The 16953-nt window shown below is 41.3% G+C and overlaps 1 protein-coding gene across 1 annotated transcript in view; it reads left to right on the top strand.

Moving 5' to 3' along the window:
• DHTKD1 (dehydrogenase E1 and transketolase domain containing 1) overlaps positions 1 to 16953 on the top strand; it is a 54461-nt gene that overhangs the window by 18374 nt on the left and 19134 nt on the right. Inside the window, exons 6-10 of the mRNA XM_015411951.1 lie at positions 11253 to 11424; positions 11728 to 11926; positions 12220 to 12532; positions 13826 to 13910; positions 14332 to 14471. Of these exons, the coding sequence (XP_015267437.1) occupies positions 11253 to 11424; positions 11728 to 11926; positions 12220 to 12532; positions 13826 to 13910; positions 14332 to 14471 (909 nt within the window). The remainder of the gene's footprint in view (positions 1 to 11252; positions 11425 to 11727; positions 11927 to 12219; positions 12533 to 13825; positions 13911 to 14331; positions 14472 to 16953) is intronic.

Genomic DNA, 16953 nt, shown 5'->3' with positions numbered 1-16953 from the left:
ATGCTAGGTGAGTCTCCATAGACAGGGGATTTCATGACTGATGGTCAAAACAGACAAAGATAACTGATCTCAGTTGCTCTGTGAAATGTAAGTTGAACATAGTCTCCCTTTGGATTTGGGCTTTGTGAGAATGGATGAGGTGACAAGGTCATCTCAGTTTTGCTCACTGAAACCAGGCTTCCAATTCCATTTGTGTTGGGGTTCTTTTTTGTAATGAAGTCACAGCTGACTTACAGCAACCACATGGGGTTTTCAAGGCAAGAGACATTCAGAGGTGATTTGCCGTTGCCTGCCTCCATGTCATGACCAATGTTCCTTCTAAGCTCCACAGTGTTGTGAGCAGAAATTCTACTGTGTGAGCAAAAAAAGCTAGTAGCATTAAAACTGTCTGCAAGTCTACATTTGACTATACATTTGACTATTGCATAAATTATTTTAGAAGATTATTTCCATAACCTTGTAAAAATCTCAGAATGAATTCTTTATAACTATGTTTAAACTATGTTTTAAGAATAATTTGAACATTATAAGAGAAAACAGAATCAAGTCAGATTTCACTACACAAAATGTTCCTCTACAGGGGTAAACCAGGCCTTTGGAGAAGAGGTCTGCCCACCCCTTTCCACTGTATTGGTAGACCTGGCCTTCAGAGAAACAGGTCTACCTGCCCAGTCCACTTTGTTGGTAGACCTGGCCTCTGGAGAACAGGTCTACCCACCCCCAGTACTCCCTCTAAGCTGTGTCTTGTGAGCAAAAATTCTACTTTGTGAGCTACTGACATTAAAGTTGTGAGCAAGCGATTTGGCTACTGCATGAATTAGTTTACTCTGGAGCTATCCTTCCTGAGCTAAGACAAAAATGTGTGAGTCGGAGGCTAAAAAATTGTGAGCTAGCTCACACTAACTCAGCTTAGAGGGAACACTGCCCACCCCAGTCAACTATATTGGTAGTCACCCCTTTCTACTATATTGTTAGACCTGACCTCTGGAGAACAAGTCTACCCACCCCTTTCCACTATATTTGAAGACCTGGCCTCTGGAGAACAGATCTACCCACCCCAGTCCACTATATTGGTAGACCTGACCTTGGACTGTTTGGGGGGGGGGGAGAGTCTTGCAGTCTACTTTGGGGTTTTTTGTGAAATATGACAACCAACATTACAGGTCAAGTATAACAGAGGTGGAACAATCACTGTCAGAATGCTGCCTAGCCTAACAAACAGGACGTTGCTTAAGTGTCATCAACCTGCCCAAACTACTTATTTATTCAGATATTTATATCCAACTTTTCCCTGTGACTCAAAGCAGCTTACAAATCATACTTAAAAGCATAATAGGGGTGTGCAAAAAAAACACACTTTTTTCTGGCTCAATTATGGCCTATGGGGACCATTATAAAAACATAAGAACATAAGAGAAGCCAATGTTGGATCAGGCCAATGGCCCATCCAGTCCAACACTCTGTCACACATTGGCCAAAAACACCTGGTGCCATCAGGAGGTCCATCAGTGGGACCAGGACACTAAAAGCTATCCCACTGTTGCCTCTCCCCAGCACCAAGAATACAGTGCATCACTTGCCCCAGACTGAGAGTTCCTATCTATACCTTGTGGCTAATAGCCACTGATAGACCTCTGCTCCATATGTTTATCCAATTCCCTCTTGAAGCCGTCCATGCTTGTAGCCGCCACCACCACCTGTGGCAGTGAATTCCATGTGTTATTCTATGTGTGAGCCGCTCTTTGGGTGAAGAAGTACTTCCTTTTATCTGCTCTAACCCGACTGCTCAGCAATTTCATTGACTGGCATGAGTTCTTATATTGTGAGAAAGGGAGAAAAGTACTTCTTTCTGTACCTGCTCTATCCCATGCATAATCTTATAAACCTCAATCCTGTCATCCCTCAGCCGTCATTTCTCCAAACTAAAGAGACCCAAGAGCTTTAACCTTTCTTCATGGGGGGGGGGCGACGCCGGGAAAGATGGAGGTCACCTAATCTTGCAACTCCACCTCCCTTCCCTCAATTCTCTATCATATCTGAAATACCTGAATAAATATCAACTTTAAAAATCAATCTTGATTTCGGGTAATGGGCAAAAATAATAGACCAAACTCAAGTGCATCTACACACACAACTAAAACGGCGAAAGATTTTTTTTAAACGAAGGGAGAGTGCATAGACAGCAAAGCACCCGACGTAGGGGAAACAAAAATGGCAAGAGACGCAAGGCAATAGTAGATCTATGTAAAAAGATGGAAAGCATGATGGAAAATATGGAGAGACATATGATGGAACACTCCCTACTGACCATGCAACGGGTAAGAGATCAGCTGGAAGAAATACAGGCTTCCCTTACCACAACTGCAGCAATGGCTGAAACGGCAATCAATATGAGCACGATACTTTAAGGACGATGTTCAAGAGCTTAAAAATAAAGAAGCAAACACTAGAGAATGTTTACTGATTATGGAATCCCAGGCAAGACAGCTAAACGTTAAATTTCGGGGGTTCCTGGAGGGAGGGTGGGAAGCTTCTGATCGCCTTAATTTTATGACCGGGTAGTTTTCTTCTATGCTGAATTTGGAAGTGGGACAAGCACTGGTCATTTTAAAAACCTTCCGCCTCGCCCCCCCCCCAATAATCCCCGACGAACAGGCCCCAGAGACATTTTAGTTTCGTTCACCAACTGGAGAGTTAAAAGCACAGAAAATGGGATATCTATTATACAAGGACATAAAAATACTGGCTTTCCCAGACATCTTTGAACATCAGAAAGGCACTTAAAGAGACCACCTTGAGGCTGCAACAGGCAAATGTCCGTTATAAGTGGCTTCCTTCAGGAAAATTGCAAGCTACACATCATGGCGTCCTACACTTTGCAGATGATGAGGAGTCTGCTCATGACTTACTTTTTGCGCTAAAGCTGCTAGAGGACTCAGAAAATGGCCGCCGCTCTTTCAAGAGAAGATTAGACTTTCCCGCGTCTTCAGAGAAGGCTAATAAAATACACTCTCGTGAAACTGCATCTCCAGGGCACACTGACAGATATCGGTCTCCACACTAAACATTTATTGGTTAAGTTAAGATACCCATTTCTCACTGTTAATTGCAATACGAAGTTGAGCAGATTTTTTAGACAATAGTACTGTTTGTGAGGGGAGGGGGGTGAGCATACTGAAATTTCTTCGCTCACTGGTTTAAAACTGTTTCAGGGTTCTTGCCCTATTTGATAGGGTAAGACTTTTTTTTTCTTTCCTAAATGGTTTGGATTTCCTTATTGTTGTCTTTAATAATTCTTATTTCTGTTACTGTTTTTTATAGCCTACATATTGTTGTACAGAAATTTTTCACAGCTTATTTGTCCTAAGTGTCATTCAATTTCATAGCTTCCAAAATTTAAAACTTGTTCCTGTTAAAAGCGAGACACTACACAGAGAGAGGGAACTAACAAGGAAATAAGGGAAAGCTGTTCAACTGCTCAGTAAGTTGATATTTCTACATAAATCATTCTGAAGGGTTCTGCAACGCATAGTTTACTCTGATATAAGTGATTTTTTTACCTAATTGATTACCTCAAGAGTCGGTTTGTTTGTGTGATAGCTTAATTAATTCATTCTACAGAAGAAATAATTTAATTAATTTTAACAACTGCTTAATCAATTGGCTTTTGATTTTTAACTAATTAATTCAATTCATTGCTTGATTTTTACATTTATAAGAAGTAATTAATTCATAAGAAAAGGAAGTCAAATTTATAGTTAAACTGCTTGAATCTTGGATATTTATCATTATAATTTTGGGTTTTTCTTGCACTTTATAGTTGTTACATAAATACTGGAGGACATACTCAGACTACAATATACTGGCTGAGGTGTTGTGTTTATAGTAGTGTGTTACACAGCTAACTTGGCATAACTTGGTTTGGCAGAAAACTACCCTCTTTTATATTTTATTGCAGACACAGTTAATCAAATTAAAAAACAATACAAAAAACAAATAAAACTGCACAATCAAACAAAAACACAACAAAACAAAAAATTGAAACACTTATAACACTGGATTTTGGGTTCAACTTTGGAGTCATACCAAAATGGCTGGCACTTACAAAATCTGCTCTGTTAACATTAGGGTTCTCAGCAGTATGGTCAAGAGAAAAAAGGTATTATAATATTTAAAGCAACAGCGTCCTCATATTCTATTTTTGCAAGAATCACACATCAGATCTGATAACGGGCCTGTTCTGAAATCGTCAGCGTTTCCACAACAATATCAAGCTACAGGCTCTTCTAAAGCTAGAGGGGTGGCAATATTACTGGCAAGGGAAGTAAATTTTGTGTTAGAAGCTTCTCTGTCTGATCCTTTAGGTCAGTTTCTCTCCATCAAGGGTTCAATTGAAGGAAAACTTTTAACATTAGGATCTGTCTATGCTCCTAACTGCAATCAGATCAGTTTCCTGGATGAGGTTTTCTTGAAACTGCAATCTTTTCAGAGTGGTGAAATTATAATCGGAGGGGACTTTAATTTTATTGCAGATGGAATAATGGATAGATCTCATCCAACACCAAGAAGATCAGGAGCAAAGTAATCAGAAACTAAACTAGCTAAACTGTTCACTAAATACCGGCTACAGGATGTATGGAGAACAGTTCATCCAAAGCAGGTTAACTACTTGTATTCTGCTAGACGTGACATGTTCACCAGGATTGACTATCTACTGGCATCTAATTCAGTCCTTCCAATGATTTCTTCACCGAACATTGGCCAGAGACACCTTACAGACCATGCTTGGCTAGACTGCCAACTTGATCTTTTACCATCACTTGCAACAGACAGGCAGTGGTCTTTGGATTAAAATATTTTATTACAACAATCTGTCAGAGAAAAGCTAGATATGGACATTAAACATTATTTCAAGAAGAATAGTTTGGACACTGTTCCTCTCCCAATCCTTTGGGATGCGATGAAGGCCATCCTGCGAGGCTCCATAATTTAAATCTCAGCACAGCTGAAGAAAGAGAAAAACTGCATCAGAATTTAAGCATTAGCTCACCTTGCAACATTGGAAAGAGAGCATAAATGAAGAGGCGACAAAAAAATCTATGCTCAAATTCTGGCGGAGAGAAAAGTCTTAGAATCTATTGAAGTTTCTCAGATACAGAAGAACTTTCTATTCTTAAAACAGCGCTTTTGGCAAAAGTCGGTGAAAAACACCAAAGTATTGGCTTGGAGGGTTAAGGACAAGAAGAATTCATCTCAGGTAAAGGCTCTTCGAAGTCAAGACAACAATACACAATATCTTCCTTCAGAGATTGCTCATACCTTTGCTACTTATTACAAAAAGTTGTACAGCTCTAAGAACCCACCCTTAGAGGCCATTCAAAAATATCTGGAAAACAAGGACTGCTACCAACAACTTTCTTTGGATCACTCATCATTTATGGACAAACCTTTCACAAAGGAGGAATTACAGAAGACTATCAAATCTCTTAAACCCAATAAAGCCCCTGGGACAGATGGCCTTCCCGCAGAATTTTACAGGACTTTCCAATCATCGTTACTAGATCATCTGTTAAAGGTCTGCAACAATGTTCTTTTAACAGGGGAACTACCTACATCCTGGACAAAATCTAATATTGTCGTCATTCCTAAAGACCCAAAAAATGCTACTGATCCGAAGGTGTACCGGACGATCTCTCTTCTGAATAATGACATCAAAATGTTCACGACTCTACTGGCTAATAGACTCAAGAACATATTTCCAGAATATGTGGCAGCTGACCAAATGGGATTTATATTTGGAAGGCAATTGACAGATAACATCCGCCGCACCCTCAACATTATAACTCATGGCAAAAACACCTCTCAAGACTCTCTAGTGCTGGCCCTTGATTCTGAGAAGGCGTTCGACTCACTGGAAACTCGATATCTACTTTGCTTACTGAATAAGATGGGATTTGGAAATAACTTCTTGAGGACACTACAGTCAATATACGCACAACCGAGATCCAAAGTCAGAGTCAACGGGTGCAACTCAGAATACTTCTATCCATCTAGAGGCACAAGGCAAGGATGCCCACTCTCACCCCTACTTTTTGCGCTTGCCATGGAACCGCTAGCTGAAGTCCTCAGAAGGAACAAGAACTTTTCTGGAATTACCATTGGAAAGCAGGAGCACAAAGTAAACCTATATGCAGATGACTTAGCACTCTATGTCTCAGATCCAGTGAACTCTTTGCCAGCAATTTTAGACTCTTTATCAAAATTTGGGATGATTTCTGGCCTCAAACATAATTCTTTGAAATTGGAGCTATATCCAATATCATTAAGTACAAATGTGCGACATATACTCAAATCGAATTTCCCTTTCTGCTGGACAAAACACTCCTGGAGACATCTGGGAGTTCAAATCCCCTTGAACTTGAAAGACTTAATGTCCTGTAATTTTGATAGTTTCTACCAGGACACCCAACTCCGACTGAAGGATTGGAACAATGTAACACTAACATTAACAGATCGCTTACATCTCATTAAATGCTTCATTTCCCCACAATTTCTTTTTCTCTTCAGAGCTCTCCCAATCTGGATAATGGAGGCAGAGACTTTTCACAGACTTTTTCTGGGCATACAAGAAGGCTAGAATAAATTGCTGAGTACTGAGCAGACCCTCATCCCTGGGGGGGTCTAGATCTACCACTCTTGAGAGCCTATTATCAGGCAGCTACAATTGTTACAGCAATAAGGATGATGAATAATGATGCTTCAACAGATTGGATGCAAATTGAACAATCAAGCACTTCTTCGATACGATTGCAGGACCTCTTCTGGATGACATCAACTCAACGCCTGATCTCAGCACAAAATAATTGTTTCTTAAACGCTACTCTAAAAATCTGGGATCGTAAATGAGCACAACTATTACCAAAAATGTCTAAATTATCATCTTTCATTAATTAACCATGGTTCCCACCAGGAATGGAATCAAGAGCTTTTTGGGACTGGATGGCAGCGGGCCTGACACATATCTCAGACATAGTAAAACAATGGAAAGTACGAGATAAACTTGGCTTGGAGGAAATTCTTGGTACACATATCCCCTGGTTCCATTATTTACAGCTTAAGAATATGACTGACCGCCTGGCTCAAACAGATATTTTCACCAGGCTGAAGACGGAATTTGAGACTCTCTTGTCTATATATGATCCACCCATGAAGGGCCTGCTCTCAAAGGTATAGAAGATTTTATTATCTGCCAAAGGTTCCCGAACTCTACCTTGCCAAAATATTTGGAAAGCAGACCTTGAAATGGAAATGCAACAATCACACTGTCTCGAAATCTGGAAATCTCCAGCATTTTCATCACGTGTATATTACATTAGGATGAACTCCTTCAAGATCGTACACAGATGGTATCTTACACCAAAAAGGCTGAACCGAATGAACCCTCAGTATGACCCTTTGTGCTGGAAAAACTGCGGATCTCTTGGAACATACCTACACTGCTGGTGGGAATGCCCGAACATTCAGCAATTCTGGAAGGAAATAATTTCCCAAATCAACGACATCACACAGCAAACACTCCCGGTCACTTTGGAACTCTCTTTGCTTAATCTATGGGACTCATCATCTTGGGACGAATCCAAAAAAACCCTTACCTCAATTCTTCTTGCAGCTGCTAGACTCACGATTGTGGCAAATTGGAAATCTTCAACACCTCCAACTCTGATATCCTGGTATGACCAGATCTGGGATCAGTTCGTGATGAATAAAATCTCTAATATTGTGGAACGACTACAAAACAGTTTCAGTAAAACTTATGATAAATTTGTACTTACCTGGTATCCAGTACTTGACTTCATGGCAAAGCATAACGTGATCCCCTCTAGGACGAGTTAGCACACTTGGCTCCACTTCTGATTGTACCCTGATCTCCGCCTTACTGCCGAGACTCCTCTTGTATTTCAGAGCAGCAGACTCCTGAAAATATGGTATTTTAGACTTGACTCAATTCATTGGGATTTATGCTTCAAGCAGTACTTTTGTATAGGTGAACGGAAATTACACTGTCTTATTATGTTATAACTGTGGATGTATGTTAATGATTTTGTGGGTGACTAACTGGCTGGTTTGTAATCTCTGATTCTCACGACTTCTGCATACTGTTTAGCAGTTATTGTATGTTTTGATATGTTATACTTGATCTTAATAAAGGTTTTAAAACCTTTCTTCATAGGGAAAGTGTTCCAACCCTTTTATCATTCTAGTTGCCCTTTTCTGCACTTTTTCCAATGCTATAATATCCTTTTTGAGGTGTGGTGACCAGAACTGTACACAGTATTCCAAATGAGGTCACACCATTGATTTATACAGGAGCATTATGATACTGGCTGATTTGTTTTCAGTTACCTTCCTAATAATCCCCAGCATAGCATTGGCCTTTTTTATTGCAGTTGCACACTGTTTTGACATTTTCATCGAGCTATCTACTACGACCAAGATTTCTCTCTTGGTCAGTCTCTGCCAGTTTGGACCCCATCAACGTGTATTTATAGCTGGATTTTTTGCTCCAATGTGCATCACTTTGCACTTGGCCACATTGAACCCCATTTGCCATGTTGACACCCACTCGCCCATCCTCGACAGATCCCTTTGGAGCACCTCATAGTCCTCCCTGATTTTCACCACCCTGAACAACTTTGTGTCATCCGCAAATTTAGCCACTTCACTACTTACTCCCAACTCTAAATCATTAATGAACAAGTTAAAAAGCATCGGACCCAGTACTGATCCCTGTGGTACCCCACTGCTTACCACCCTCCACTGAGAAAATTTCCCGTTTATACTCATTCTCTGTTTCCTATTAATTAGCCAGTTTTTGATCCACAAAAGGACTTGTCCTTTTATTCCGTGATTTTTGAGCTTAGGAGCCTTTGATGAGGAACTATCAAAAGCTTTCTGGATAAACCCTGATCCTCTGTTCATTCTTTATTGGCGAAATAAATGCTGGGACCACTTTGTGATGGACAAAGTAGCAGATACATACGAGTCACATACACAAGGGTATGCGGAGTCCCACTCTAGATTAGTTTGCAAATGGTTTCCTCTTTTAACATATTTCACAGAAAATGTGTTATTACCAGCACATCCTGGCTATGCAGAATGGCTACACTTATGAGATTTATTTTTACGGTCTTAGCACTTTTAAAATCCTTTTGAATTACCCTTAGATTATTTATACATTACTCTTATATCAATATTAGGTTACTAGGAGATTTTTAAAAACTGATAAGGATATGGTCATACGTAGATCCTTTGGATATGATAATGAATTGCATTGTTGTAACTGTACTTGAACTCACAGCAAGTTTGTATGAATGATTATGCACTACTGTTGATGCATAGTGGCTTTTTGGTTGTATACTTTACTTATCTTTCAATAAAAAGTCTTTTAAAAAAAGGTAAACAACATCTATTGGGTCCCCCTTGTCCACATATTTGTTCACTTCCTCAAAGAATACTAACAGGTTAGTGAGAGAAGATCTTCCCTTACAGAACCCATGCTGAGTCTGCCTCAATAGGTTTCGTTCATCTATGTGCCTACTAATTCTTTCCTTAAAAGTGAATGGGCCCCATAGGCTATAATGGAGAATTGATTTGGGGTTATCTGGGGCCTGGGGCCTGTATTTTGAGGTAGAGACACCAAATTTGCAGCATAGCTGCTGGTGCTTCTCCCCAAAAAACTGCCCTAAATTTCAAAAAGATTGGAACAGGGGATCCAAGTCTATGGGCCCCAGAATGAGGTGCCCCCATCCTCTGTAATTTCCTATGGAAGCTTGGTTGTGAGTGGAAGAGAAATCCTCTGAGCTGGCCTTTGAAATGTTGTGTGCTGGCGTCCCCTACTGCAGCTTAGAGGGAACTGTGGTCATGACCTGGGTATTTTTTGGAGGTCTTCCATCCAAATACTGACCGAAGCTGACCGTGCTTAGCTTCTGAGATCTGACAAGATTGGTCTAGCCTGGACTATCCAGGTCAGGGCAGCATTGATTAGCTTTGTCAAATGGGTTTACTTTCCTAGCTTCAAGACAGAGGAACGGCAGACAGGTACATTCAGGAAAGGCCATCCTTCAAGTTTCCTGGTCCCAGGCTGTGTAGGACTTTATACATTGAGGATGTTGGTCTAGTGTATGGGGTTGTCCTCACAACATAGTGTGTCTCCTTGTGGATACAGATATAGAGACAGACCCTTTGGATTTTATAAAGTTCTATGCAGAGGACATAATGTGTGTAGGAGAGCTTTTTTTAAAAGACTTGTATATCCTGCAATTTCACTGTCATACAAATCAGGTCCAAACAGAATGAAATGTAGGAAATCCGTGATCAGTTTCCCACAATGCATTCAATAATAGTGGTTGGAGGGGGGTTAGATTGAGACCCTGGTGTTGGAGAAGGTGGGGTTCATTGTGTCCAGCTCCTTCTCCTAGGCCACTGTCTGTCTACACTGATAGTTGTGTTTTCCTCTTTGTATTCCCTGTCTGGCAAATACTAGCTGGAAGGGCTGCTTACATTAGGGAAACAGCATGGAGGGGGTTAAGGTAGTTTCCCCATGTTATAGTCCTAATCCTATTCTCAACCATCATCATCACTGCTATGAAGATATTTGATGATGGTTCTCCACTGTATCATCTGGCATGGTCCTCTTTTAAAATTACACAGTGGTTTGTTTCATAGTCTGTAAGATGTGTAAAAGTCTAATGATCCATAACTCATAAAGTAGACAACCCCCATTTACTTGGTGTGACCTTGGAGTCATAGGTGTGGAATCAGTAACTTCCACCTCCCATATTTCAAAATTAAGCTTTCTTAGTTTATTGTTTGATGCAGTGGTTAGAGTTTCAGTTTAGGATGTGGGAGGTCTAGTTTCAAATCCTCACCCAGGCTTGCTCGGTGAATCTAGGGCCAGTCACACTTTCTGTCAGCCTAATCTACCTCAGAGAGTTGTCATAAGAGTAAAATGGAAGAGAGGAGAATGATGTAAGCCATTTTGTGTCCCCGTGGGAGAGAAATGTGAGGTATAAATGAAGCAAATAAATATTGAGATTTCAGTGAATATTGAACTATTGGCATGTAGAATAAATACTGTGGTGTAACAGGTTGATACTAAATACAGATCTCAATAGTGTGACCTGCATCTCCTTCCAAAGAAAGGTTGACAGTGATCTCTGACATTATCCTCTCCATTTCTTTCTGTGATATAGGTGCATGGTGATGCTTCTTTTTCTGGCCAAGGAATTGTTCCTGAAACATTTACACTTTCCAATGTGCCACATTTTAGAGTAGGTGGCAGCATCCATCTCATTGTCAACAACCAGCTGGGTTATACCACTCCAGCTGAGCGGGGAAGGTCATCTCTGTACTGTAGTGATATTGGTATGTCCTGAGAAAATTGTTTATACTATACATTTTAAAAGATCTGGAATGCTCCAGGTAAATATACAAGAATATGTGAATATTTAATTAATAGTTTTGAACCTAATTACCAGATGCTGAGGGTGGGTGGGGTTGAAAATAGTCCAGTGTCTCATTGGCTGTATGTAAGGGTTTGGCAACCCTTCTCATTTTGTAGTCCAAGATAGTAACCAAAACCAGGACATGCTAGGTGGCATATTTCACTGGTAATTCTCAAATTGTCTCAAATTTTGTGTGGCCTGTGTCATTTTCTCCCATTTTTAGGAAAGATAGTTGACTGTGCAATTATCCATGTGAACGGAGATGACCCTGAAGAAGTCATCCGAGCTGCACGATTGGCTGTTGAATACCAGCGTCTTTTTCGTAAGGATGTAATAGTGGATTTGCTGTGCTACCGCCAGTGGGGCCACAACGAACTAGACGAGCCGTTCTTCACTAACCCTACCATGTATAAAATAATCAGGTATGACTTAGTTTAGCAGAGGTGAGAAAATTCACCCTTGTTGGGATTTCATGCACCTCTTCAGCAACGCCTTTTCAAAAGGCATTTGTTTGTCCAAGCCAGTAGGACTGGAGGAATCTGTTCCTTCCCACTGATTTGCTTTCGGTAATAAGATATTCATGTTCTGTCCTAACTGAAGCTTCCAAACTATTTTGCTAGCACAGTCTAATGTATTGAGCTAATTTAAATTCAGTCTAAAGATATTGGTCTGAAGAGAACTTCGTGCATTTCAATGTCTTTGCTTTCCCTCCAAGGTCCCGTAAAAGTATTCCAGACACTTACGCAGACAGTCTGGTCATCCAGGGACTCATGACCGAGGAGGAAGTGTCTGAGATAAAGATGTCCTATTACTCTAAAGTGAATGAGCACCTTGCCAACATGACTTTGTACACGCCTCCACCCATCAACCTTCAGGCTTGCTGGAGCAGCATGGTGGAGCCATCGGCAAGGATCACCCTATGGGACACAGGCATGCCTCTTCCGCTCCTTCAGTTTATTGGGGTCCAGTCTGTGGCAATGCTAGAGGAACTGCAGCTTCATAGCCATATCCTGAAGACGCATGTCCAGGTACTTTATTTATTTCCTTACTTTGTTTATACCCCACCCCTTTCTCCCCATTGAGGACCCAAAGCAGCTTACATTGTTCTTTTCTCCCCCATTTTATCCTCACAACAACAGCCCTGTGAGGTAGGTTAGCTGAGAGTGTGTGACTGCCTCAAGATCACCCAGCAAGTTTTCGCGGCAGAGTGGGAAGTTTAACCTGACTCTCCCAGATCCTAGTCTGACATTCTAATCATTAGACGTATACCTCATTTTCCAAAAAATATATATAAAATGTTGTGGTAGCTGAAAGTGTGTATATCAAGGCCCAAGCATAATTTCTCCAGAGCCCATTACAAATTTGACATCACCACCTCCCATTACCCCATGTTGGAACCCCCTGCATCATGGGAAAAGTATAATTTTCAAGATTATATAGACCATATAGTAATGGGGTTGTGGTACAGGCAGGCACAACTAAAGTGTACCTGTCTTTTACCCCTTCCTGCTTTGCTTTGCCGCTGCACATACCTGAGAAAGACAAGAACTTCCCAATTCAAATCTTAAGCAAGACTGCAGCATTTGAAACATGGTTAATTACATCTGAATATCCCAGAATTTCTGTTCAGATGCATTTTTTGTGATAACTTAGTTTACTAAACAAACAAACTCTTAAAAGGAAAGAATATTTTGTCTTCTCTATTACAGTAACACACTGCTTGTAAAATCCTATTTTAAAAAAAGGCAGTGGCAGTAACTGAAATCTTGTTTTTGCTAAGTAAAATTGATACCCATAGGTTAATCACGTAAAGGGTTCGAAGCCTGCAGTCACCTTATCCTGAGTCAGTTCACACAACTTCTTAATGTGATTTTTATGTGATTCCTTTGTATGAATTCACATGGAAATTTGTGTAAAATAGTTTAGATGGCCTATTGAGTGTGTTGCAATTGGCCCCCCTTGTCAGGTTAATCAAAATGAAGGTTTGCACCTGTAGTCGGTGGCCGCATCCATTATGTATTCTGACTCTCCATTTTGTATTCGTTGCTGCTCATTATTTCTTTGGAACAAATTGATAGCTGCTTGGGCATTCCACACAAGCCATTCTGAACTTTCCAGGTTAAATAAATACAATTTAAAATAAGTAATAAATAAGTGATCATTAGTCATGCAAAATGCACATATTCTTATTTAAAATGCACATATTTCTATCCACTGTGATTGCAATCCAAAAATATGATGGTTTGAGACCTTTGATGCTGATAAATGCTGGATTGTTGAAATAACAAAATTGATTTTTGGGGGGGGTCTTGAACATCCAGGCCAGAATACTGAAATTGGAAGAAGGAACAAAATTAGATTGGGCAACCGCTGAAGCATTGGCTTTTGGTTCTTTACTCAGTCAAGGTAAGCCTTAAACCCTCTGGGTTCCAGTAAAACACACCACATTCCTCTGTGTGAACAAATTTATTGGTTCTGGTCACATTCAACTTGGACTGACTACATAGTTTTTGAATTATTGGGGAAGTGTTTGGTGTGCCATTTATTTGGGCATACAGAGCTTATTATCATCATGTTATGAGAGGAGTCCCATTTATTTTTAAATCCTCAGGGAAGGGACCATCTCCTCAACCAGTTTCCATTGCTGAACTGGTAGGCAGTTTCTGACTTGCCTGGGGCTTGGATGCTGCTTACATATTTGTTCAGCAACAAAAATCCCTTGTCTGCTCCATTGTGTCCGCATTAAAGCCATTGCAAGGAGGAACATCTTGATACTTCTTGATCTGTTGTTTTATCAAGTTACTTTGTATTTTTGCTTCACATAAAGGTTTTAATGTTCGTCTGAGTGGGCAAGATGTTGGCAGAGGAACATTCAGCCAGAGGCATGTCATGTTGGTTTGCCAAGAGACAGGGGAAACCTACATCCCTTTGAATCACATGTCACCGGATCAGAAAGGCTTCCTTGAGGTATGGTGTAGATACTAGCTTGAGCAGGGTTTCATGACACTTTGCCTTCTCTGCAGCACTATTCTAAGCATGTCTACTCAGAAGTAAATCCTGATAAGTAGGGTGCAACTGACTCCTTCGCTAAGTGTGTTTATGATTGCTGCTTTATTGTGCATGATGTTAATGTAAACTTGCTTCTGTGAAGCAGTTGGTACTGTCCAGGCCTGAAAAAATTACCCTTACCTATTCAATTAAATATTTTTACTCAATATTCCCCGTCCTCCTCTTGGGACTCAAAGTGGCTTACAAAATGAAATACAATTTAAACGAAGATGCATAACCCAGCAGGGGCCCTCCCCTTATCACCTTGAAGCAGATGATAGGCTACATCCTGGCCTGATGCTGAATCTACCACCACAGCTCTCACAGGGCATGGCTGTGGGTCAGAGGTGTTAGCCGAATTGTTTTATTTACAGCAATTGGCAATTTATAAATGGGTTCTTGCCAACTATACCAAGGTCCTGTTCCCACCAAGGGTTACCAGAGAAGGATTCGAGGCTGTTGTTGTTAAAATAAATGTCTTTTACTTAAAGAATAAATCTCATACAAACAATACTGATGCACTCACACATTCAGTCAAGTTCCTTAGAAATACAGTATTAAAATAAGCACTGTTGCATTAGCAGGTAGGGTGATGGTGGGCAATACTTATCTGTCTTGCAGGTTGGTTGTTCCAATGAAGAATAGAGGGGAAAGTAAAGTGAAAGTAAAATGGAAAGTAAATAATTCACACACGACCAGAACCAGCCAGAACGTGTGAGCAGTGGAGGCAAGGGTTGGGGATAGCAAGTGGGACTTAAGAGGGGTAAAAGCAGACAGGGGTTGTTGCAGGGGAGATGCTAGTTGATCAAGTAGGAGAGAGAGAGAGAGAGAGACCATGTGACTGGTTCTCTCCTTTTATCGGGGGATCCAGGAGGTGGGTGGTGGCTGTGCCAACCTCCTGGCCCACCTCCCTGTTAGTCCGTCCCCAAAACAATCCTATTGGTTGCATGTAGGGAGGGGTGGTGTTGGATCCCCAAGCATTGTGAGAGGTACCAGGATCCTTTTTCAACAAACTCATGTGAAAAACAGAATGCAAAGCCCTCAGATTCTTTGGCAGTTCAACATCAACAGCAACGTCATTGATGATTTTACGCACCTTGAAAGGCCCAATAAACTTCCAACCCAGTTTCTTACTCGGTCGTAACATCTTGATGTTTTTAGTAGAAATATACACCAGATCACCAGGTTTTAAATCCAATCCCACCACCCGTCCCTTATCCGCTTGGGCCTTATAAGCTGCTTTAGCAGCATCTAGAGTTTGACATAATAGAGGCCATGCATCTTGCAAGGATTTACACCACGAACCAGCATTCCCCCCATGAGAAGCAGTATTCCCCTTCAAAAAGGGGAGGGGGGGCTATCGTAACCAAAAACAGCCTTGAAAGGGGACATCCCAATAGAACTATGCAAGGTGTTGTTGTAACAGTACCTAGCCAAAGGCAAGAGATCACACCAGTCAGTTTGTTGGTAGTTAGTGAAACAACGTAAATATTGCTCAAGGGTCTGATTTGCACGTTTGGTTTGCCCATCGGTCTCAGGGTGGTAAGCACTGCTGAGACCGTGTTCCACCCCCATGATTGACAGGAGCTCCCTCCAAAACTTGGAAATGAATTGTGAGCCCATATCTGAAATTAACTTAGATGGTAAAAGATGGAGCCTCACAATGTGATACATAAAAGCCTTCGCAAGCTTGTGGGCAGTTGGCAGTGAAGAGAAAGGCACAAAATGGGCTTGTTTAGAAAACAGGTCTACAACCACCCAAATAACAGTTTTCCCCTTGCTACAGGGAAGATCAGTAATAAAGTCCATGGAGACCACCTCCCACGGCCGGGAGGGAGTAGGCAGGGGTCGCAACAGGCCAGGAGGCTTTCCCCCCCTCGATTTAGTCAATGCACAAGTGTGGCAAGTCCTGACAAATTCCAATAAGTCCTTGCGCATATGAGGCCACCAGAACTGTCTGCGGAGGAGTTGAAGGGATTTGACAAACCCCCAATGGCCTGCAAGTTTGGATCCATGAGCAGACACCATAACGTCCCTGCGAAGAGAAAAAGGCACATACAACTTGTTGCCAGAATATATCAGCCCTTCTGGGCTCCGAACACAGTCAGGCAAAGAAGAGATTAGTTCCGTGTCTCCGTCAGAGAGAGCCGACACATATTTGTGAGTCCAAGCCCCCCCCTTGTCCGGCAGAGTGGAGGGGGTAGGGAAGTTCCCAGGCGGAGGAAGTTTGCGCGCCTGCGCACGAGTCACCGCGGCAACCCCAGGTGGGAAGGCGAGAAGATAGAGTCAATGATGACCTCACGTTGGCTGTCATGCTGTGGGAGGCATGAAAGCGCATCGGCCAGTGAATTAGACGAGCCGGGAAAATGATGCAAGGTGAAACGAAACTTAGCGAAAAAGT

The sequence above is a fragment of the Gekko japonicus genome, unplaced genomic scaffold (assembly GCF_001447785.1).
Source record: "Gekko japonicus isolate JY-2015 unplaced genomic scaffold, Gekko_japonicus_V1.1 scaffold679, whole genome shotgun sequence".
NCBI classification, from domain to species: Eukaryota; Metazoa; Chordata; class Lepidosauria; order Squamata; family Gekkonidae; genus Gekko; species Gekko japonicus.
The sequence above is the reverse complement of the archived record's forward strand: the minus strand, read 5'-3'. Positions and strand labels throughout refer to the sequence as shown.